We start from the raw sequence: 25798 nt of genomic DNA, 5'->3' as shown, positions 1-25798 counted from the left end.
TATTTCTCTGAGGTCCATAATCCTGTTATAAAGCCACTTCCCAATCCTTCTGCTCTCACTTCAGCCAATCAAGACACAGGACTTTGCAGAGACACCGCGGGATATTATAGAGAGAGGACATGACAGCTAAGACTCCAAATTACACAGAAAATAAAAACAAGTCACATGAAAGAAACAGTTTCCTGGGCTGAAGATGATGAATCAGTTCTGTAATGTCTGTTGGCAATTGGTGAGTAAGGCAGATTCAGCTGGCGCACTTTTAAAGGCTCCCACAATTACGGCAAAACACGCACTAGATGCCCACTAAAAGAGCTGGCAGCTGCCAGCTATTGTGTTGGCAAAGGAACCTCAAATCAGGTCTTATTAATGGTAGACCTTAATGTTAGACAAGGTAAATGTTTTATCTTTTCCATCAACTTTAGACAGACGTTTTATTACACATAATATAGGAACATAGGAGGATAACTTGTCAAATATTAGATAAACATTTCCAAAGGAAATGTCTATTGTCCAAACACATGATTAGTAATCACTAAAAGAGTCTTTGTTTTTAACAACTAACGGGGTTTTATAAAGAGAAAAGAAAAATAATGACAATGAATATTTTTAATGAATTGGCTTTAACAGCTCTCTAAAAGTAACTTTTTTAAAAATGGTAACACGGTCCTATCACCTATGTCAACTGTTTTATCAGTTTTCTTTTTAACCAACTGCTGCAACTTTATGCTAAGCTACATAAACATAATTTAAAGTAGGGGTGTCAAACTCATTTTCAGAGGGCCATCAACACAATCACTGCTCTCAAAGGGCCAGCTGTAACTGTAAGGTCAATGTAAGCAAATCTAATGTAAAATAAATGCAACTACTTTTTAATCTTGTTAATTAAATGTTTCTATATTTATTACTTATTTAAGTTACAAATATTGCATGTGAATTTGGATAGATATAAAAAAAATGGCTGTGTAACTGTGTATCTCCCGATAAACTGATATTTTAAGTCATACTTTTTAATTTACTTTGTCGCGGACCACATAAAATGATGTGACGGGCCAAATTTAGCCCACGGGCCTTGAGTTTGACACATCTGATTTAAAGACTATGTACCCAATTGTTGTATAAGCAACTCTTGAGGTCAAAGTAAATCTGCTGTACAGCCTACATCTAATTATAAAGTGTTTTATTGTCTAAGAATCAGGAAGTGCATCGTTAGCATGCTAGTTGTTAGCTTTACTGTAAAGGCAAAACTCCAGTCTCTGAGAGTTGTGAAAAGTGCTTCTAAACTCACCATGTTGAATAATTAGGGTGCTCTGAATTCATAAGGTAAGTGAGAAATAACTTTGGACAACTGCTGTTCACATTTTGAAGGCAGTAAAAGTACAACAAAAGTACCAACACCTTTTACAACACCTAGAACACCTTAACAAGTTCACAGCAGTATAAACTCTATACCTTTCTGTGAGGCACAAAGCCATTTCTGCCTCACAACAATAAGATTGTTTTTTCACTTGCTGAAACACTAGGGCCTTCCTAAGTAGTTTGAATGTTTTTCTTTAGTTTTCTTCGGTTTCTTCCATGTGTTGTTTACCCTGTCACTAAAAAATGTACAATATGGGCCTGTTTAAAAGTGCATCTTAACTGGGGTCAGACTTGGCGACTTGTCTGAGATCTGCGAAGTGACAGACATGGTGACACAAAGACTAAACAGAGAGCTACGATCTCTGAAGTCTCTCATTTCATTCATTCTAAAAAAAAATAGCAATGATCAAGTTCAATTGTTAAATAATCAATAAATACTATATTGTCTTTTTCATTTGGATTTCTGTGCACTGTTGCCTATCTCAATTCAGTGTTTTACAGATACAGAAGAAGTCAGCTTTCTGAGTTTAGTTTGATAATAAGCGTTACCCCTTATCCTTCTCCCTGTCAGTACTTCTACCTGTGAGCTAAAACAGAAAAGTCTTAAAGGCACACCAAGAGGTCACCGTCACTCCAAACGTAGTCCTCATAGTTTTCTACCTCAAAGCTTCACTAAGCAATATTTGACTATCTCTGACAAGGTCTGCTACCTGCTTTGTTTCCTCTTGGAGGCAATACAATCACATAACATTAAATTATGATCACTGTTCTATGGTTGGTTACTTGATATGATATTCCCTTTGGCTCTAGGCCCTAGTGCGGATCACCATATATCTTGGCGGGGGGCACCTGTCAGGTCTCGACTTGAGAGAAAGCCACTCCTCACATGTACTTCACAGGTATGAGGCATAAAAGGTAAAACTTTTCCAAGGCTTGTCACTGTGCAGCTGAACTTGAACAAAGAGCGATTGTAATCACTGTGAGGCAAAAGTAATTGTTGTCAATCAGTGAGTGAAAGAGTAATTAAGCCTAAATAATACATGACACTTGACATTAAGAAAAAGAAAAGTTAGAGGCTCAGAAAGTGCATCATTCAAACAAAAAAGTATTTGTTGAGACTTTTGACAGGATACAATTACACAATCACATAGTCTGTAATTGTTATGCAAATGAATATAGTCCATTACTTAAGTTATCATTTTCATCTGTTCTGAAAAACAATACTAAGTGTGGGTGTACCATAAGTGAAACAATCATTTGATATTACACAGAGAGCTATTTATAGTGATCATTTACATTACTGGTACAGATATTGGAACCAATATCTGGCTCATCCCTAGTGCTTATGGGACTATACAAGTGTTATTATAATATTATGAGTTTATCCCTGTCAGTGCTCAAAGTACTCTGGTCTGTGTATATAAAACCACATCATCAGAGTGGGCCATGAGAGGTCAGAGTGTAGGATTTGTCTTGAATACTTCTTCTCTGAGTGTCAGCAGTACATCTAGGACACAAACAAGTCTGCATCATTAGTCACTGTGTGGGCTGACATATCTATAATTAACTAAGAACACAAGGCCACTCGCTGCTGTCGTCTCTTGTGGCTATTACTTAACTCAACAAGATGTGACGACAAGGTTGTCACCCAGAAATCTAGCTTGAGCAATAGACACAGGCGGACTCAGTCAGCATGTAAACAACCTCTGCACTCCAAAGATCATGGCTGTGTACTGCTGCACACATCACTGCTGAACACAGAAGAGCAGACTGCTTCCCTATACTCAGCTGGAGACATTCTATAGGGCGACCACAGAGCAATATGAGGAGCTACGCCAAAGAGATGTTGAAATCACTCAAACCAAGTGAGGCAGGCAGATTACTTCATCTGGTAACCACAAATACAAAAATAAACCATATTAAATACCACTGTTGACATGGATATTTCAGGGTTTGTTTGTTTTTTAAGATAAATTGTCTTTTGTTTAAACAGGTTAGTTTGTTTTTTTTTTAATTAAAGGGCTCATATTATGCTATTTTCTGATCTATGTTATAATGTTTCCTCATCAAAAACAGACCTGGAGTTGTGTTTTGTTTTATTGACGCATGTTTAACACACAAACCCTGCATATTTAGCTCTACTCACCAACCGAAAACACTCTATTCCACCTTGTGATGTCATGTGGTCCACAGTGTTCTTAAATGCCATATACCTGCACTAGAATCATTTGGACGATTTCAGCCCTGGAATTGCCCATCTCTGCTGGACAAAGGATAAAAGGAGCTGTTAATTCGAAAAATACCACTTCATGACATCACAAGGTGGAGCAGAGCATTTTGAACTTTGTCTGAACAAAAGAAAACACATCTCCAGGTATGTTTCTGATGAGGTAACTACAATCTAATAGGTCAAACTTGCATAATATAGGACATTTAAATAAGGCATGTTTCAAAAAAAGACTAACTTTATTCTATTTAGGTAGATTATGACTTTTATTATTATGAAATACAAGAGAACCTGGCCACCCAGTTCGTTTTCATTATACCTGTACATCCAAGAAGCTCCCCCCAGTTTATCCTTTAGCAGTCAATAGGTAGCTTGAAATATGTGTAAACAAACTGAACAGCTGAAACAAACAGTATATGGAGTGGACTGTACTATGGATGAATGAGCACTTCTTGCCTGAAGATGAAATGCTGTGTTTGGCTAAATTCAATAGAAAATATTGACTGAATAAAAGACTAGTGACTATAGATAGGGTTGCCTGGTTGTTTAGAAGCATTCCAACAATTAGACAAACAAAGTGGAGGCTCTGTCATGTAAACACGGAACAGTTCCTTCAACCAACGCTCCCTCCCCCCTGGGAATACAAATGAGAACCAAGCCATAAAAATAGCATCTTTTTGTTACAGAGCCCGGGGAGACAAATCACATTCAAGGATTTCTTAAACACCTGAAAATGAGTGTTGTGAGACACTGTTACCGAGGTGTCACACAAGGGCGCGCAGTGGGGGGATCGGGCTAATGTGGTGTTAATAACTGTTAGCATTAGTGTGTGGCTTCAAGCTGTGGATGTCAGATTACTGTTACACCTACATAAGTACAACATACAAGTGAGAAGCAGTGGAGTGGATCATTTTGCTTCTTCACAGAATCTGAACAGTCTTCTATTATTATGTATATTAGGTACCTGTGGTTCCCAGCATTTTTCCATCAAATCCCTATTGCTTGTACCATATACCAACATATAGCTTATTTTGTTGGCTGGCAGGGAAACGCAGAACTTCAACTTAAACATGCAGAATCTACTCAGAAAGCTTTAGATTCTCATGATATTTGTGAGTTCATAAACTCACCAGAATCCAGAGATATTCCCGCTGTAAGGTTCAAATTCACCCAGCTGCGGGCGGACCAATCACAGAGCAGCACTGAGGTTTGTCCAGAACGCCCAAACAAACCAAAACAAACATGGTGACAGACATACTCCAGACTATTTTAGCAAAAATATGAACTATTTTGTTTGTTTATGCATTTGTGGACAGGGAAGATGCTTTTCTCTCAACTGGATGTAAGAAAAATTCGATTTTTGCCTTATTCCACTGTTGTAACGCTTCAACCAATCAGATATAAATATCTCGTCACAATCCACTTTTTCCTGATAGCTTTCAGTGAGAGCTCTTCCAGATTAATAAATGTGTAAACCTCAGTTCATAGTGCTACAAATATCAATCAGGCGTGAGCCAGGTTAGTTGGCCATAGCTTGAGCATAAATCACTTCCTAATAATTGGTTTTTGAGAGGCAAGAGGACTACTCTCAGCCAGCATGCACCCCTGTGGCCATTATTATATTTATAATAATTCCACAATAATTTATCATTATTTTACTGCAAAAATGGTACATCCATTTTTGGCCTTGAAGAAAAGCATTTTTTCAGTTCAGTAACATTTACCTCAAATTAAATAGAGGAGAATAGAAGAGCTCAAACGTTACATATTTACAAATGCCTAGAATTAGAGGAGCAGATGCATAAGACATGAAGGCACATGTTAGTATAATGTGATTTTCAAGAGTGGTGCACACACTAAGGCTAATTATGTTATTAGTTACTCAAAACCACACAGAGGGATGCTGTTTCATACCTACAACAAAGTACAGCGGCAACTAATGATTATTTTGCTAATTGATTAATATGGCAATTATTTTTCGATTAATCACTCAGTTGTTTGACCCAAATAAAGCTCAAGTGAAGCCACTTGAGGACATTCTAGACCAGGGGTCGGTAACCTTTTTAGTAGAGAGAGCCAAAAAAGTCACTTATTTTAAAATGTATTTCTGTGAGAGCCATACAGTATTTTTTAACTCTGAATACAACTAAATGTGTGAATTTTTAAACAAAAACAATTTTAGTAGAGAAGTCTCTCAATGTATTGTTAATATTTTTTTTTTATAACATCTGTGGGAGCCAAGTTTTGGTTGACGCTTGGTAATGCATGCAAATTCAGAGTGTTAATATTTTAATGTTAATAAATGATGTTTTATGTTAATATTTGATTTATATGTATAAGCTACACTTGTTTTATTGCATTAATGTTGATTTTGGATAATATCTTAAGATTGTCATTATTCAAGTTTTACGTAAATATGTTACCGTTTTACGTAAATATGTTACCGTCACTACTGTCACCGTCACGCACGAGGGAAAACAGCATGTGCTGTGATAATGTGTTAGTTGAGGCAGCGCATAAAGACGGAGCCAAATGATTTTCTTACTGTAGTATTGTTTATTTTTGAGAATTACTTGATTTGATTACTTCTGTATAATTTATGCATTACTTATTGTGTTAACAAATGTCAGCTAAGATTTATCTGAGAGCCAGATGCAGTCATCAAAGAGCCATGTCTGGTTCGTGAGCCATAGGTTCCTGACCCCTGTTCTAGACTAAAGAAAGTTAATCTAAAACACAAAATGTACACATTTCCCATTTAATAACTGCTCTGTGTGAGTCAGAAAACCTCTGTGTGAGTCATAAAACTAAAGTGTTTGACTGTTATACCATAACTGATTAGTTGCGATTGATCAGTTAACTTGCTGCCGTTCTACAAAGCCTGTGTCAATACAGAGAAACATCTGCCTTCAGTATGTGTAGCTCTGCAGTGCCAAGGCGGTTGCTAAAGCAAACATTTTTGTGACACTGGGACAAGACCTGAATGTGGATAGGAAACTACCAGGTCAGATTGTTGGTTGCACTGAGCGCTGGAGGTGAGTGAGAATACACAGAAATGCTTCAAGCTGCTTAAAGGAGCTTTCATTCCATTAATCATAGCTCGAATAATTCACATCTCTCCAAAATCCTAATGCAGCCAACTCCATTCTCCCATATAGTAAAACCTATTAGGCAAAGAGGCTCAGTGTATATTAAGCTACATAATTGGTTTGGCTGGTTCACGATGATACCACACTAAGAGCTGAGCTGTTGTAGGTTGTAAAATTCAAATGCATCTTATGAGTCTTACCTTTCTCACAAAAAGGTCCAGTGAAATGTAGTGGGCAGTGACAGAGAGGGATGCGTCTGTTGAGATGATGCTGAATATAACATGTTCCTCCGTTTTGGCAAAGACCATCGAAGCAGACTGGAGGTCCATCTGAAGGAGGTGTTTCTGTTCGGGTGACCAAGGCTGTGCTACCATTTAAAGATGAGCTCGTGGAAAGAACCAACGTTGGCACAAAGGTTTCTAATGGATTCAAAGTGTCTCTGTAAAATGAAACAAACAGTGTACAGTATAACAATATGAACAAACATAGGAGAAATCATTACAATATCCTGGAGTACTGAACCAAAATATTTCAACATCTGTTTGAATATGTTTAAAATACAACTTTAATAATAATAATAATAGAAATATATATCAAAGCCCTTTACAATGATGTGCTTTATTCATTCACACCACACACCATCCAGCTGCACCATCATAGGCCTAAACGTCTCTGCTGGTTAGAAAATGCGCAGGTCGTCATTACACATAACATTAACATGAGTCAGTAACAGCTAAAGGGTCATGCTGTTTGGCCTAATTTACTACATCTCAAGTCCTCAATGGAAATGCAAAGCTGCTGCCAACCTTTTGTTCATAATGTATTTATGAAAGGCTTCACTCAATTTCAATGAAAGTGAACTTTGTTAGTAATTACCTGCATTCCCCCGTGTTGCTGTTGGCAATAGCATCTAATGTGTAAAAACTCCTACGTTTATTAATCTCAATTATTTCTATGCAGCCTGTGAAGTTGTCGACGGGTGCAGCTTTCTGAAAATAGAACAAATTACACTGTACATTGATTGTTTTATTATTTTGTAAGTAGGCAATTTGAATCTTACCTGATTGAAGGGGTATCTCACTGGGAGGCCGCCTACAAAGATGTGATGTGTTCTTTGTAGCATATATCCTAACCAGTAATTGCTCAATGAACTCTTTATTGTGCTGTAACTAGACAGAGTTACTTCAGCTTCGCATGGGCTCAGGTGCTGCCTGTGGGAAAAACACAATTTTAAAATGTTGATTAACACAATTAGGTATATTGTATTTTATATTTTGAAGTCAGAGCTTATTGTTAGTTCTTAGTTTAATTAAAAACTTCGCTATGCACTATGGGATCTTAGCAAAGTGCACTCTGAAAAAACTAATTTTATCACCCTGAAAAGCTGAATAGACAGGAACTCTAAACACTGCTATATGTTTGATATGTGTTTACTTCAAATAAAAACAACACAAAATTATAGTAATATTACACTTTAATATTGCCATGTTTTGTTGTTAGTATCTACTATGTGGGGATATTTTTACAGCCTTACTAAGGCCAAATGCTGTACCCTCAATTTGCACCAAAGCAGCAGCACAGCAGACTGTACTGCCTTCATCAATATAGGTCAAGTGCTATTTCTCTACTTAAGCATTTAGTGATCACAATATTCTCATGTGAGACTGAAGGCCCTTAAGTTTTGCCATTAATCCCTCTCAAAACTATTTTGATTCCACCCTGCAGTCATCTAAAGATTTCTAAAAAAAAAAAAAAAAAGAAAGAAAAAAACAATAGCAAGCTCTATAACAGCGAGGGACGCGGATAATTACCTAAGTGCAGATTGTGGACCAGCCATCTACAGCTCCAGGGTACTCGAGCCGCAGATGCTTGGTCTCCTCTCGCCTGTCTCCCCATAGCCTCTTGCTCCCCGGGAGGAAGTTAGAAGGTCCATGAAGCAATCTAGTCTGATTTGTTAAGCCTGTACTTTGTGGACTGTTGCATATGGCAGCTAAACACTCGGGGCGCTAACTCGGAGCTGCATAAGTCCTTCCTCTAGAGCCGTCGAGTAGAGAAGCGGTTAATTTAGGAGCAGCCTGCCAGAGAGAGGCCTGGCCAGCAGCCAGAGGGCACTGTGCTCACTGTCCTTGAGAAGTCGGCCCCACTGGGTTTCTATTTAACATATTGAAAAGCGTCTTTGACGGGAAGATATATTAAAAGTCTATAATGAGTTAGGCAGTGACGCTGAGGATGGCCGCGCCGTTGTAGCTCTGGGTCAAATCAGACAAAGATGGACGGACTGGGCCATCAGACAATTACAAAGAATTTGCTTTGTGACACTAGAAACCATTTTTCCATACTCCCAGCCCTCTAGATATGACAGCTCTCTTTCTCGCAATGTCTCCAAGGGGTCAGTATAGAACATTATGATTGATTCATACTGCTGTTGTATTTTTCTTGCAGGGAAGAGCAAAAAACAGGAGGTGATGCCTCAAAGCCCTTTCAACCCAACAGGCCTTTGTGGGTGCTCATGCATATTTGGGACAGAGCAGCTTTCTGCCAAGACACATGAAACAACCTCTGCCAGCCAGCTTTGTTTCACGCAAATGAAGTTTCTCACCTTTGGCGCACTATGCACATAATCCCTTTCATTACTTTACATAACTTTTATCTATCCCTCCTTTGTTGCTATCACAGGATCTTGATTGTGGTCCTTTAGAACTCAGCACAAAGGCAAATTAAAAATGTTGCCCAAACAGAATATGAAATGCCCTTTCTGTGCAACTTTGAAATGCCTGGTGCCCTTATGTAAAATGCAAAGTAAACGGATTTGATTTTAGTTCAACATTAGCCTCTTTGTTTCAGCTTCCAGCTCATACATAATAAACTTGGTGTCTCGTGTCTCAACCGCAATCTTTCTTGTGTCAGAACATAATGGAGGAGGCTGGCAGCAAGATTGCACACCAACTTAGGAACAATATAACTAAAGAGGCTGCAGCCCGCACTTTTAAATCATTTAAACATTGATTTTGTGCTCAGCTCTAGCTTGTTAATCTTTTGGTAATGAAAAACTGCAAATGAAGACTTTAGAACAGCCAATAAAACATGGCCAGTGATCACTAATGCATTTTAATAGGCATATTCTGGCATTTTGTTTTTGTTTTATAGTCGTACATATGCTCATTTGGCCCTTCATAATAAAGTCAGCTTCCAGTTGGGTTATTTCTGCCAGTTACCCGGTACTAGGTCCCGCTGAGAACATATTGTACCTCTCTTGAGCGTCGCAAATCACTGCATACACCAATACAGCCTGAGGTGCCTCAATTTGTAACTATTACTCATTCGGTAAACAAGTGTATTGTTGCTGTATGTGTACTTTTACGCTGCTTGGACATAAGATCGATACGTAATGCCCAGATCAAAACTTGAACCATGGATCACCTAGCCTACTTCAGGGGAATTCGCTCTACAAATAAAGGTGTAATTCGTAACTTTTCTCCATGGAGATGTTATTGCTTTGCCTAGAGTGTTTCAAAGTGTGGTATTAAACTTATACTTAATAACTCCATGGAGACAAGCAGGTAACAGGTCTGATCTGCGGAGTGGTAAAACAGCTCACACTAAGGAGATATGTTTTTCAAGGTAGATAAACACCCATAATGAAATACATACATAGAAATGCTTAATGCCATACGCTGAATTACTCCAGGCAGAACAATAACAGAGACAAACAGGTGGCGTACCCCCCCTCAGAAATGTGCACCTTTAAATTGAGCCACAATGCCCTTATACTGTATCCATAAACCCAAAGGTAAGCAAGATTTAAAAGTATTACAAACAAATTATGTCTATAAAGGCTGGTGAGAAACCTTGTACCCAAAATGTATTTAAATAGCACACTCTAATAAGGAAACATTGATTATCTTCTATAACAAAATAAAATAGCAAATAGCACCACTAGGAGAGCATAGATAATGTGCACGTGAGAATGAAGAATGCAAATACCTGATGTTAACAATGTGTGCTTTATCATCATTGACTTGAACAGAAGTACTGATTTGGGTCGCCTCGTCCTCTTCATGACAGCTGAACGCATACTGCAAATATCACAAACAACCAAAAAAGTTAAATACAAACTCAGTACAGTCTTTGTGTAATGTTGTCATGAAGCTACTTGTCTTTCACTGTACCTTACTGTTCCAAGAATGCGTTTTTTACCTTCAAAACACCCTCCATAATAAAAAGTTTAATGAAGAAGAACTGGCTGTTAGCAGGTCCCTGGTCCATATACAGAAGAGTTCCTTGTGGAGAGCGGGTTTGAAATCTCACAGTGATGTTATTGAGGGGATTCAGTTCAATAGTATCAAACTCCAGGAAGGAATTACCCAAATACTGCACTTTGGCTGTAAAAGAGAAAACAGGAATTCAATTAGAAGTAATCCCTGTAGTGAATACATGAAATATACTGACTTAAGCTTTAGCAGTACAACTCAATATAGCACCTAGGGATGCATCGATCCAGCTTTTTCAGTTCATATACTGATTCCCATACTATAGCTTTAAGTATCTCCTGATATTGGTAGATGCTTAAAGCTAACAGATACCAGTGCAGAGGTTGAAAGCAGCATTTATTTCCTTAAAACAAAAATAAAATAAGACAAAACTGATCCAGATGTGTTATGTAGTTGTTATTTAACCCTCATAAACAACTTTGCACAAATAAAAATTAAAATGTTATGAGACTTTCTGGGCCGACTACGACCAGTGAATAGTCTTATTACATCAATGTGTAAGTCCAACCAGGAGATCAGCTCAACCCATATTTGGAAGCTCATATCTGATCCAGTACCAGTATCGGATCGGGGCATCCTTAACAGCAACAATGAAAAAAGTTTCATAAAGCCATAAACTTTCACATTTTTCTAACATGGCGACCAGTTAATCAACACATGCCTATCTATAGATGGTGGTAGGAAGCCAGAGTGCCAACAGCCTCCTGAGAGGTAGAAATGCCAACCCCTCTTCCAAGATACACCTCCACAAATTAAAATAATGATTCAGAAATGTTGTTAAACCTCCCAAAGCCTCTGCATACATGGCACCCTTTTTGGCCAAATTATGCTTTTGAATTCATCAAATAACCATGGACACATCCAGATGAAATAAGTGCAAATAGCAATCTCCAGTTTAATGTGGGAGGAAGGCAGAAGGGACATAATTATACTTTTAAAAGGAAAGTAGAAAGTGTTTGATCCTTTTGGTCATTGTAAAAATCATATGGTGATAAAAGGCTTATTGATAAAATGCTGTATGCTCGCTCCATTATGTGAAGAGGATTATTGCCAGATAGAAATGCATTAATTTACATATATCTTATATCATCCATGAAGCAATTGGATTTTTCAGTAAAAAGTCCCAGCGCTCATAGATCTATTTGGTGCTATAGTGACGCAGAACAAGTTAAAAGACAGCTTAGTGCGTTTCTCATCTGAACAGGGCAAGTGTGGACTGCCTTAGGAAATTTAACACATTTGGGATTCACAATTTTCAGCCTGCGCCTATAGAAAAGCCTTAGAAATTTAAAAGTTAATCAGCTGTACGACCTTTATCAATATTTGTTACATGTCAGGACCTAATAGGCCAGAGCCGCCTTCATCTGACAGTGTGCTCCTCTGGGCATTTGGCAAACAAGCTAATCTAAATAGCTCCATTTTCTCTGGAGAGCAATACAACCAATACCCCGCAGACAAAAAGTGAAAATTATCAGGCGCCGACCTACTGCGCATGAGGTGTGAATTAATGAGGAGAAATGCATACGGCAACAATGCAGCTCGGCCTTCTGCTTCGGCTCTGACAATGGGCTTTGCCAGTGCTGATGATAGAAAATTACCCCTTGGAGACAAAGCTTATTCATTAATTTTAAAGCCTTGTTTAGTCTGATGTAGGCTTTGATGCAGTTTGAGGCTACAGCCAGGAGCCTGTATCCATATCATGCCTCATTACCAGTTACCTTCAAAGCACTTCTGTATTTTCTCTTCATACTTTTCTACCCAAATTTAGATGTATCGTCTTTTATATAACAGGTCAGGCTTTTAATGTGCACAATTTAGCCACCCCCCATGCCCCTGCTGAATTTTGGAGATTAGCCATTAGAGAGTCCTTTGTTCACCATCTGATAATTGATATAGAAGGGTTAGCATAATGCTGACCAAGGGTTTTGTCCTCACTCGACTATGTTCAAAAGATATGTTCTAGTTCAAACAGAAAAGAAGTTGCCTCGGTGGGAATATTCATTCATATAAATCATTAAATCAGATCTTGTAAAGACTGCGCCAAATACGTGTCTATAATAGAACAAGAAAATTGATATGAGTCATGTTTTAATGTAACTTAGACACAATATTACAGCACGATGAGCAGCGGATGTCAGCTTGGGTAAAATACTCTCTATCCCCTTAGAAAAAAATATATTTAGAGAAAGCTGACTTTGAGATCAATTAATAGGAGTACGAGACATTGGGCGGGGAGATCTAATTGATTTGGAACGTAATGTCCCATTTATGAAAAAGCCAGGATGTAAGGCCTGTTTTGTGCCTGATTTATAGAGCGAGGTAATAGACTGACTGATTGAACTTGTCACAGGGCCGAGATAAAATACTGCTGAAGAACATTCTTGGACCCTTGCAATTTCACCGCCCAAAGGGAAGGTAAAAAGGTCATTCATTATCGGAAAAATGGACTGAAATAAAAGCGATAGATTCAGGATATGTGAAGTGTAAGAAGATTCTGGATATTATTAAACCACAGAATACACAGAGGATATGCTAAATAGAAGAAGGTCCTGTCTCCACATCTTTGTTTTGAGGTTTTAAAAATAACAGTTTACTCTAGTGGCATAGGTCAACCATCAATGAAATGACAAGCAAAAGGAAAGCCTTAGATTTTATTTTTAATGCCATTTTTATGTTTTATGCTAATAATAAATAATGTTCATAAAAGAGGAATATCATCTCTGCAAAAATATAAAAAAAATATATCATTTAAGTATATTAGGCCTTTTATTCTCAAATTGTCCAAATAATTGTATGTAAATTTTGTCCACTCTTTATGGGTTAGTCCATGTTCAGATTTACTGTAGCAAAGTTGTGGTTCTATCTTAGACCTAAAAAAGTCTTGTCATGAACCTGGTCTAGACCTGGTGGTACTCGTAAGGCCTGTACTTGGTGGGAAAGGTTTCTGTAGTCACTAATGTTCTCAGGCTATGGCACACTTGCCTGTCAGAGGTGGTCTCTCTCTCATAATTGGTTTTGTTTTAGTTCACCTGCTCTATACACAGCATTCACACCTAAGCTACGACATGGACATCTTTAGACTTTGTGGTAGGTCTGGGGTCTTTAAACCATTGTGAGAATGGACCAGTGCCTGTATATTATTATATTTTTAAAGAATGTATTTCTACAGCATTCATTAGACTATGAATGATAAATTCACCCCCTTTCAAAAATTTTTATAAAGTTATGCAAAAGATTTTAAGTCCACCAATGGGGCAATGCTTGAACCATCTTATTTGCTATTCTGGGAAAATAAATGCACTATGAACAGAAGGTTAACCATCTGACAGAGTGAAGTCCCACAACACAGCATGTTTTTGGACTGACCTTCTGGCTAACTTTGGCCTCGTCAAGTTGTTTTTTTTTGGAAACATCCAGAGTAATTTCATTTCTGCTACAGTTGGCAGTGAGAAGATAACAGCCTCACCTGTGCTGTTGGTCATCACTCCAAATGAAAGTCAACCAAATTGGGGCTTAGCGGCAGTAAGCCCCCTCCACTTGCACTGTCCTTTGGAGATTTCATCAGCGCTCATACAGTAAAGAGAAAACACTGTGGCTCAGCAGTGCATGTACATGTGCACAGGACAATGGGGCTATCTTGGGGACTCCTTATCTTATACTAGCAGCATGATGCTCAGAGCTGCGCTCAATACACATGGAATAAAGACCGTGAAATTCGTTCACTTTTTTATTTTCAGAAACAAGCTAAAAAGTTCATTGTTAAACATCAGTAAATTTTCAGATTCTTTTAAAAGGTGTGAAGCAGGAATTAAAGGAGCACTGTCTGAGTCTATTTCCAGCAGCACCAAGGGCACTGCACGCATTTCCGATGGTGACCTAGTTAGATAAACTCTAGATTCTGGATCCTCTTACTTATTTACTTTGATTATGTCTGCGTTAAAAGACTACGCAGTCCTGATGGTGTGCGTTTTTCCCTTTCATGCGCACCTGTTTTAAACCAATACAATTTATTTTAAGCTTTAGATTAGACTATTTTATAACATTTGCTACACAGTTTGCATGTCTCCAAAGATATATATTCACAAAATTATAAGACAACAAAGCTAGAAGCAGCAAATATAGTGGACTGTGGCAATGGTCCTATCTCGCAAAGTTGAGGACAGTGCCTGACCTGTTACACTAAAATGTCCTCTTGTTCATGAATAAATGTAATTCTCCATGGTAGTATTAAAAGAAATTTGTAGTGGGTGAGGTTGACATTTTAAGCACAGAAATGGGTCAAATGGGTCAAAATCCCTTCAAAAGCTTGGTGGTGTATACTTAGAATTTGGACTCACACCAAACCTATCATTTTCTCTTAGGCAACTATTTCAATGGTGTTTGACAAATATAAAACTCTTAATTACCATCATTTTCACAAATTCACTTTGGGAAGAATATTCAGATTTCTTGGTTGCCTCGAGGGGTTGCTTTTCCATGCCAGTGTCTTGTTTGTACCTTTAACCCTCTCTAAACCAATGTAATTTGAGGCGGACGGGGGCTGGATCAGGTGCAGCAGGGAGGACTCCATTATGTTTGGCTCACAGTGATTTTCAGAGTGTCGCGCTGAATTGGTTCAAGCCCGTCTGTGTTCAATAGGTCTGTTTTACAGCTCTGTGAGCAGTTTCAAGGGTGCATAGACCTCATCTGTCAAGGAGTAACAATCTGTCCACCACTCTGGATTCCTCCTCTCTCATACACAGGTGCTTCTGGCGCCTGCCAACGCTGTGTTTGTCATTCAAGAGTTAAGGCACATCAGAAATAGTCTGTTATGAGCTAAAATTGATTTCTGTAAATGAGCTGTGATTGCATTGGGTTTTATGTTATAATTTGGCCAAATATTTTCAGTATGAAGTTAATGTATTGTTTTTATCTAATCCAAAGCAAGAACAGAGTTAAAGGAAAAGACAGAAATAAATGGAAGCTCCAAAGTAAATAATTAAGAATCTTTGACATTAATCTAAGTAATTTTAGTGACCAGGTAATTAATAATCTCAAAGACAAAATTCATCATTTCAAGCAACACGCAGCAAATTGTTGTCTGACTACTGCACCATAGTATTTACTCATTTATACATAGACTTTACGGGTTTTTGTACCAAATGCAGATCCATTTATTCCAGAAAGTGAACATACTTGTAACCCTTGTACATATTAAAATGTAAATGTATGCCTTGTAGTGTAAGGAAACATGCTGAATTTATTCTGACTGTTTATTTTCTGAGCACAGAGGCTATTGTAGTCCATAACCTGAAGGCAAAACAAGAGCAAACAAAAGCAGTCTCAACGCAGAACAGCCAGTCTCCTAAACAGACCAGTACCTGATGAATAGAACCTTCACATCAGCTTGTCAGCATTGAAACCAAGTGTTACATACAAAAGCAGTTACATTAACAACAACACATAACTAGGTACAAGAACAACATCACCTGTGAGTAACTGAGTACCTCTAAATGCTTTTCTGATGGCTTATTTTTACATTGTATTTTATTTGTTCGTTTTTCTCAGCTTCACAAACTATAGCAATCAAAACTGTAACACAATCACCTGCTATGCTCCAAAGAGGCCAGATTCACAATAGGAGCCGTTTCTCTGCAGTGGTCTCAATTCACACAAAATTGGCAAAACAGCCTCAGCAGCCCCGTTTTGTAGGAAGGGCACAGAAAGGATAGCTTAGCAATTGTTAAAAACTGTATGAGGCTTTCCACTTTAAACTGATTGGTGTAATAGCTTATCGTTTTAAATAATTTACTGTTCCTTCCTTGGCTTCCTGGTGTTAATGAAAGTAATAGTGTTATAATGAGAGCAAGGACTTGATTGAGAAATAGTAATTTGACTTGATGCATTGCCTATTTTGACCTGATTTATTATTAAGGTATAAAGAATTATTGTAAGCAGCCATTAATTATCCCTGCGTTTGCTGAAGCCCCAAGCCTTGTTTTATATGCTCACATTACAAAAATTACATTCAATTTTCTCATTACTTATTAACATTATTAGTATTAGTTATTCATTGCGTTCAACGTCTACAGCAAGTCTCATGGACAATCTGATCTCTAAACGCTGCATAAGACCATAACATTATCTTTTATGATTATCCAAAGGTAACAAGGATCTGTTATAAATCCATTGGTTGTGTTTTAGGCAATATTCTACCTGTTCTAAGCTGCACTGCTCTGTTTATTATTATTATATTTAACTGTTCAATGTGCTTTTATGTATGTCCTCATAGTATATATATCATAGTATGTTTTACTATTATAGTTCCTTGTTTGTGAATTTGGTTCACTGACAATAGCCATAAAGCTCGGTCGACCTGCCCTGTTGCATTCTCACATATCACCACTAGATGCTATCTATGTTACTGCAGTCAGGCTTTGGCCTGACAGAAGACCAGAGAGCACAGGTGAGTCTGAACAAAGGCCAGGTGAGGGGAGGAGGAACAGGTTTCACATCTGCCATTTTCTAGTGAAAATAAATCTACTAAACCAGCAGATGGTAGCTTTAAACCTTTTCTGATTCAGATAATGCTTAAATGATCATAAATAAATAAAGTTATATTGAACTGTATTTAACTGAAATTGGGCAAGACACATCACCCACTTTGCCTGTGAATGATTGCGGTACGTGACAGTTTGGTGGTGGTCTCAGGGGCAGAGCGCGCAGATTCACAGCCTTACATTAGTCTACCCTGGGTTTGCTGAGGCAGTAGCTGTAGTAGCTAATAGTAGCTTTCCATCCAAAAAGGAAAAGTCTACATGTACCATGACACGCACTATTTGATCATACTCTTAAACCTTAGCAAAATGTCTTCTGCCTCAAGTGGCTACACATGACATTTTAATAAGGTGATTGGTTCTTTTACAGGGAGAGTCCTAGAACAACATGCCTCCTCAAATGTCAGCAACGCAGGGAAATCAGTTGCTGCCACAGTGAGGTATGGTTGTGTACCTGTGGACAGAGGAGCTGTAGAAACTGGAATGGGAGCTGGAGTCGGATGTTGAGGTGGTGCGATGTTGACTCCACTCGTCAAGGGAGCTGCATCTGTAGCAGCAGGCACACAGCTGACCCCGTTAACACCGTCCACACAGGAAAACGCTGCTGGACATGGATTCAACAGGCAATCGTCATAGTTGTGCTCACAGTTCTTCCCCTGTGAATAGAAAATAAACAGCCTTCAGATGTGTTTGCTTCTTGAATAATAAAATATAAATAAGCATTTGTGCTGGTAGAAAAATATGAAGTTTTGGTGCTGTTCTGGAAGTCATTTTGCTTCCTGATAACCTCAGGGTAGTCAAAGGGATTTTTAGTATTGTGTTTCACTTTTAAGCATATTTCTGAGAAGATAGCACAAACTAAAAAGTACATTCCACTATTGAACAGAAGTAGGAAGTTCCTAAAAATATAAAATTAATACAATTAAATGAAATGGCATTTTAACCCATAATAGCTTAGCATGATTTGTTTGGATAAAACATGGTGCGTTGTTATTTGTTTTGTTTAGTGTAATGATTTAAGTGAATTCCGGTTATAACTAATAAAAAAATAATTTAAAAGAATTACTTTGAGAGGCTTCAAAAAGTTTTGCCTACAACTTTGACTTTATATTTTTGTTCTCTGAAAATCAGCCCTTGAGAAGCATCAACAAGCTGACATATCTGTACATACATAATTAATCACATTAAAGTTTCCTGACTAGTTCTGATAAATAAATTATGCAGTATAAGCGCAGATATTGTCAGGAGAGGAGACAGTAGATGAGAGAGTGCGAGGGTCATAAGGAAATAAAAAAGAAGAACAGGTAAAAAACTCAGGAGGAGGGGGGCCTCACCACAAATCCAGGACGACAGAAACAGGTGTAGCCATAGCCCGGCTGGTTCTGAATGCATATACCCCGGTCGCAGGGCTGAGGAAGGCACTCATTAATGTCATCCTCACAGTGAAGGCCTGTCCAACCTGCCAGGAACAAAAGCCCAGTGAGTGCGCTGGTGAGGCCGGCTCTCCCACTTCCAGCGTCTGAAGTGAATATCAATCAGATCTCCCCTACATTGATCTGCCTCCTTTTTGGGTCCACACACACATACACACACACTCACTCACTCACTTATGGACACGCACACACGCACGCGCACACACACACACACACAGACAAGAAACGGCTTTGACTACAAGAGTAAGACGCCCCATACATTTTAATGAGGAGAACCGTCTTTTTATCACTGTCTTTTTCGCTACTGTACGAGTACAAATCTCTCCCTGGAGGAAAAGTGGGTGATTTCTGAACGGCTCTGTGGCAGGGGACACCGTGTAGCCATTCTGGTAACCTTAAGTGACACTTTATATGGAAGCTTTCAAACTCATATAAGGTGTTGCATGGGTATTAGGTGCTTTACATATGGACTATATATTCCCATAGAACTAGGCCACAGCAAGGCATGTCAGCCATCACATCAACTGGCAAAGTCTTACCGTGTGCTTTGTAATGTTGTGCATGAGGAACAAAAGGTGACCTGGGGCTAAGTCATGTGCCTATAAGGGGGATAACAGTTCCTTTGGCTTCTTGCCTCATTTCAAAGTAAATTGAGAAAACTGGAAGGACGTCTCCGTGACTCACCTGACCTGCAGTGGCACACGTAGCTATTAATAAGATCTTGGCAAATACCGCCGTTGTGGCAGGGAGCAGAGCAGCATTCGTTAAAATCAACTTCACAGAAATCACCCGTGAAACCAGGTGGACAGCTGGGGACACAGATCATAGTTTGGAACACAAAATAGTTACTTTACATTAAAACTGCTTGTTGCAAAAGTTTGTAGTCGTCCTCGCATTTCTGAAGATGTTTGCAATGCACAGATTACATGGGCGGAAATATAGAAATGTCACAATAGAGCAACAAGCAAAACAAGAGCCTATTAAAACTAATGGGCTGCCCAGACGGCACACTTTTGGACTTTTCAAGGTGTTTACTTGTGGTGATATTTAGCATTTGAACAATTTAAAAATATGTTATGTATTTAATAGTTTTGCGATTACAGTTATTATTACAAATATCTGTCCACACTATGCATTTGAAATAAAGGGATTTATACATCTCACCTACATTAAGTCCACCAGGGTGAATATTGTGTTTTAAGGGGTTTTAAAGTATTTATTAAGATTGCAACACCTAAGCGGACAAAAACTTCTGCGTTTACTCAAATAGAAGCTATACATCTATGAGCACCAGTCCAGCAGGCTTTGAGGAATAAACACCAAGGAAGTAAAGTGTATGTTTCGTTCATAATTATAATAAGTGGAAAGTTTCAGAAAAATCACAACAGAATAAAGCTTATACTTATACTTACTTATACTTCACTACAGTGCCATAATAAACTCAAATCATATTCTTATAACATTCAGTTATATTCAAGACATCTTGGATACCATTTTTTCCTGTGTCCTCATTTAAGCCTCACTGTGTAATTTTAAGCATTGCCACATTGATGCTTAACAAGAGCAGGCTGTGGGTAACATCAGGTCATTGTCATAGCAGCAGTCTGACACATTTGCCTGTGTGGTTAAATCATCATATTTATGTGGTAATGGTCGACTTTGCTGTGATTCAGGTAAACTCAACGCCAGACCCAATGTGCCCACTGGTTTGCTTCATTTGTTCCATGTTTTTCTTCGCGGTGGGTGATCTAGCCTGGATCAGCTTCACATTGAGAAACACCACAAAAAACAGGAGGTTCCACTCATTTGTGCAGATGCTGTCCCCGGTGCCTTTGTTTTGAGGGAGTAATTTTCCAGATGGACAATGAACCCAATCACTCATCAAAGATGCCTCAGGCATAGGAAGCAATTGTCTGCTCACTCAAATAGATTTCCATTTTCTATTTAGCACATCACAAAAAGCACCAAGCCAGCAATAAAACAGGAAAGAGATTCTACAAAGTTGTCTTGGTAAACTATTGTTACTTCAGTGTGATACAAAATGTGGTTCTCATGTGTTCTCATTGTAAATTATCCTGACTATGCTCATAAAAATGTTTTTGCTGGGCTGGTGAATACTCTGTACTTTTGCTTGAACTACACTTTGTTACATAGCACCATAGCCTGTATAAAGAAGTGGACCAGTCAAATGAAGCTCATTGAGGCTAACAGTTATAGGGGTGAATTTGGAGCCAAGTTGTATATTAGGAATTCCAACTGCGAATATCATAGCAACCAAAGAGCCAATCTGGAGCGAGGCTACTGAAGGTAATGCCCCTTAACTACCCAAACCACTGGTTTAGCAGGGAGCGGGGGCTTAGCAACACTGTCAATTAAATCATTTATATATTCAGTCTACTCATAGCACAAAGCAGAGGCATGCTCTAACCAAGAGACTACTGATGACAACCTCCATTTTCCCCAAGCTTTAACTTAACATGCTCATTATAGCTTATGCAGTAAGTAAATAAATAAAAAAAAAAAAACATTTAGAAGTAACAGACCAAACCACCACTTTGTTTATTATACACCACATGGTGCAGGTCTGGAAATGCTCAGATAAAATACTGATTTACTGTGTGACATTTATGGTTGACTCATGCAGGATTGTGTTTGGACTCATTTAGCATAGTTTCATTGTTTACAAAGCTGTGCAATAATTTTAATCAAACTGTAATCACAAAGTCAACTATTAGCCGAGGGCTTATTCACAGACAGATCTACAGCCAATCCTGTAGGAATAAAACATGTTATTTGGAGCAGAGTTTGACTTATGAATAGCAATAAAGCTGCAATGAAGTGGAAAAAAATAATTTGTTGTTTGTAACTGAAAATTTGGGGATTTTGCCATATAATTCAGCTCTACATAGGATTAGTTTTTATTGCCAAAGCAGAGTCAGATGAAAAAGGACTACTGGACGACATTTCCCTTTTGTTGTTGTCCTACCAAGTATACATCCTCATTCAAACAGGAAGCACGCAATGCATTAGTACAGCAATGGCAAAACGCATGACTATCCCAAAACGACACCACACTACACACACATATACAACTACATAAATGTGTGTTTTTTCTACACACAAGCCAAGATACAATGACTTATTAACACCCGACAAAGTCCTAATGAATAATGAATGCCTAAAATGACTCCTATCACCAGTAACAGCAAATGTAATTTATAGTCTGCATCCGCCTCATGTTCATCAAATTATTCCTTCGCGGTGTAAAGTGCAAAGCGTGCAAATCAGCCTATTGCAGATCAGCAGGACACCAGAGGACACTTTTACTAGAAAATGTGTGTCTGTAGACTAGATCTGTCCTCGAAGTAAAGGCAAGCGTAATATTTTTTTGCAATAAAGTATTCACAAATAAGTACTACAATAAAAAGGACATAATAAAAGTGCTGCACTCGGGAAGTCCACTGCATAAATATAAGTAAAGAGCATGGAGCTGTTTGGAAGGTCCGAAAAGCCGGGTTGGCACTAAATCATGACAGTGAACATATCAGGTGACATCAGCTCAAGGTGACAGTGTAATTAAACGTAAGGCGTTGGGGACCTGCATTATATTACATCCACCTTGTATTTGGGTACACTTTGGGACTCTGGGGGAAAGCATGTCAGCAATTAAAGCGTATTAATTCACTAGAAACTGACCTGGATCTGTGCCACTGTTCACAAGAGAGCACTAAGACGGCAACAACCCTACGGGACTACATTTACTTTTAATTAGATGTGAGGATATTTCTTGAATACTTAGAATGTTAATACGCGTTTTGCTCATTTTGGAAAGTTGATGTTTAAGTCATTTTTTGCCCTTTTGAGTCAAGAAGCTCTTACAGTCTACAGACACCAAGGCATTGAACATAATCCATCCATGGTTTGGTTCTTGTTTGAGCTTAGTTTAGACCTGGTGTAGACTTGGTTTGGTCCTGTCCTAGTGCTGGTTTAGTTTTGGCTTTAGTTCCAGTTTACTCCAAATTAGAAATCGATCAATATCTGTTTTTCCAGACCGATGCCATTACCGATACCAGTTGATTAGAATCCACTGCAACCAATGGCCAGTAAGCAGTGCTGTTAATTCAGGGCTGATATGTAGGGTCGATTTTGATTATTTTTCTCAAATTACGTACGTTAAAATTTACTACAAACTCACCCACAGCCCTCTTAACCATAAACCTAAAAGAGAGCAGTTTAGTAAAGCTATTTCTTCGTATTAAAGTGTTAATATAAAGCTCTGTGTGTATGTTTTAGGCAGCAAAACGACAAAAATTAAATATCGGCTTCTGCTGGAGATGTAAAACCGATAGCTGATTTGCCAAAAAAATCTAAATATCTATCTCTACTCTAAATTTGAATGTGTTGTGAGAAGTGTGAATGCACCCTAACTCCACGTGCCAATAATTGAAATGTATAAATGCATAATAGTAATTGTTTCTTTTATTCAATTTGAAGAGAATAAACTAAGTAGATCCAGTGCTAACACAAAATAATTGTACTGATTATGATATTGACCTTGTATTGTAATTATGTAATGCTAAACATGGTGTGTATTAACTGTGTAAAAATGCAAATTGGCTGTATTTTGCTTGAGACAGAAGAGTGAAATTTTGAATAGATTAATCAAAACGTAATCACTAAACCAACCCATAGACACTTCCTTACCTGCATGTGAAGTTTGATCCTTTCCCATCAACACATGTTCCACCATTGAAACACAGTGTGATGTTGTGAGCTGCTTCTACGCACACATCTATATCAATTTCACACGTTTTTCCTGTGTAACCATCCGGACAGAAACATGCAAATTTATCAATGAGATCCACGCAGGAGCCTCCATTTTGACACGGGCCAGACGCACACTCCTGAAAATAAAAAAAATACAGTTGATAGTAGCAAAAAAATAACTTTAGACAGTGTTTCTCCAAAAATCCATTCCTGAAGTAACTCAATAATTTATTTCATGAGTACAGCAGAATCGGTTTCATGTTGAAATCAATTAGACTAAGCGATTTCTTGAATCCGGTATTTGCGCACCGCTAACATGAAGTTACTAAGACTATTGACCCATCATGTACAAAGATCAATATTGTTAGTGTTACTGGGGGCCATGTAACCTACTGAGTTTATTAATTAAAGTCAACTTACATCAATGTTTTCTTCACAGCGGAGACCAATCCAGCCTCGTTCACACAGACACGAGAACATGCTGAGCCCATCTACACATCTGCGAAGAAATTCAATATAAAAGAGTGAGGAGTGACTGGTTGAATTACAGGCAAATATATATAATTAGAGAATGGTTGTGTTAATTTTTGGTGGTTTTCAATTTAAATTATCTATTGTAGTGAAGAGAAAATACTTGTACTTTCTATGCTTATATGTTGAGATACTATGTTTATTTAAAGGTCTTGTAATAGTAGCAATTTTTAACAGATATATTGTATAAGCAGCTCTTAAGGTCAACATATGTCTGCTGTGCGCTGTCTGCATTTAATTATAAAGCGTTTTACTATCCGTTAATCAGGATGTGCGTGTTAGCATGTTAGTTGTTGCTAGTTTTACCATCACTACAAAACTCCACTTCATCCGCTGAGTTGCAAAAAGTACTTGTAAACTAACTTGTGGTGAATTATTAGGATGTTTGGCATGCATGGTAAATATGGTAAATGAGGAAGAACTTTGGACCACTTCAAACTGTTTCAAATGAACTCGTTTTTTTTAGATTTAAGACAGTAAAAACCGGCTCTAAATCTGAATTTGGTTTATTTTTTTCACATTTGAGCTACCTAAATAATAAATAACTCTCAGCGTTTGAACAGATTTTTCAGCCATGCTTTGGAGTGCAATAAAAAAATAAACATTTACATGGAAACTGCAGAAATATAATCTTTTGAATGAGGGCGCATTTCCCTTCAACAGAATTAATTACTATAATTTCAAACCCATGGAGACAACCTGTAAGTGCATCACATTAACTTCATACAATATGTGACAAATGCCTGCACTCCAGAACGACGCAGCTGAGGAGAGCAATTAAACATAATTCTATGCCATTTAGGTACACTTTGACACATTTTCTCTTTCATAGGGTGATGGAAGAAAAAGTTCCATGCACCTCCCGTGTAGACAGGGCGCTGACATGCATTCGTCAATGTTGATCTCACAGTTTAGCCCAACGAAGCCATCAGGGCACAAGCAGCGATATCGATTTTGCTCGTCAATACATCTTCCACTATTTTGGCATGGGTTGGAGACACACTCATCGATGTTAACTTCGCAGCGCGCTCCTAGGAATTAAAGCATAATAAGATGTTAGGCATTGGAAAACTTATTAGGAAGGAAAATCTTTGAGCTAGTTTAAGAAGTTTAAAGTCTGTAAAAAATGCAGAGAAAGCGTATGAAGAAGATGAAGCTGTGAAGTCTGATTCACAGCTTCAAAACATCTAAGGATCATGTAGGCAAAACAAACAACATAAGTAATTAGGTATGAGGGTAAATAGAGTTCAGTGCACTCAATGTGGAGCAGGCTACAGAGCACACAAGATGGTTGAAAGTGCAGAGAAAGTAACCACACACAATACACAGGCTTTGTCAAAATACACCGTGTGCGTTGACGTATGTAAAACAATTCAGGGCAGAGGTCAGCACATTACACTACGACAGAGGTTAATAGTCTTATTTTATTTTTACATGACACACATATATTTGTTATTACACTGTCACCGCTTTTACTTTTTAGTTTGAGGGATTATGATAGAAATTTAAATTATTCATCATACATTATTACATATAATACTTTGAAAAACTAGAGAACAAGAACTTCATAAGAAAGTAGTCTATAGTC

The 25798-nt window shown here is 38.1% G+C and overlaps 1 protein-coding gene across 1 annotated transcript in view; it reads right to left on the bottom strand.

Annotated features, from left to right (window-relative positions):
- The window catches only part of eys (eyes shut homolog), a 139806-nt gene that overhangs the window by 48486 nt on the left and 65522 nt on the right, over positions 1-25798 (bottom strand). The window contains exons 28-38 of the mRNA XM_033979314.2: positions 25070-25241; positions 24100-24178; positions 23617-23816; positions 19597-19721; positions 18814-18938; positions 17934-18135; positions 10870-11054; positions 10657-10748; positions 7733-7883; positions 7549-7661; positions 6873-7111 (exon numbers count right to left, since the gene is read on the bottom strand). Coding sequence (XP_033835205.1) covers positions 6873-7111; positions 7549-7661; positions 7733-7883; positions 10657-10748; positions 10870-11054; positions 17934-18135; positions 18814-18938; positions 19597-19721; positions 23617-23816; positions 24100-24178; positions 25070-25241 — 1683 coding nt within the window. The remainder of the gene's footprint in view (positions 1-6872; positions 7112-7548; positions 7662-7732; positions 7884-10656; positions 10749-10869; positions 11055-17933; positions 18136-18813; positions 18939-19596; positions 19722-23616; positions 23817-24099; positions 24179-25069; positions 25242-25798) is intronic.

This window comes from Periophthalmus magnuspinnatus, chromosome 15 (genome assembly GCF_009829125.3).
Source record: "Periophthalmus magnuspinnatus isolate fPerMag1 chromosome 15, fPerMag1.2.pri, whole genome shotgun sequence".
Lineage (NCBI taxonomy): Eukaryota > Metazoa > Chordata > Actinopteri > Gobiiformes > Gobiidae > Periophthalmus > Periophthalmus magnuspinnatus.
The sequence above is the reverse complement of the archived record's forward strand: the minus strand, read 5'-3'. Positions and strand labels throughout refer to the sequence as shown.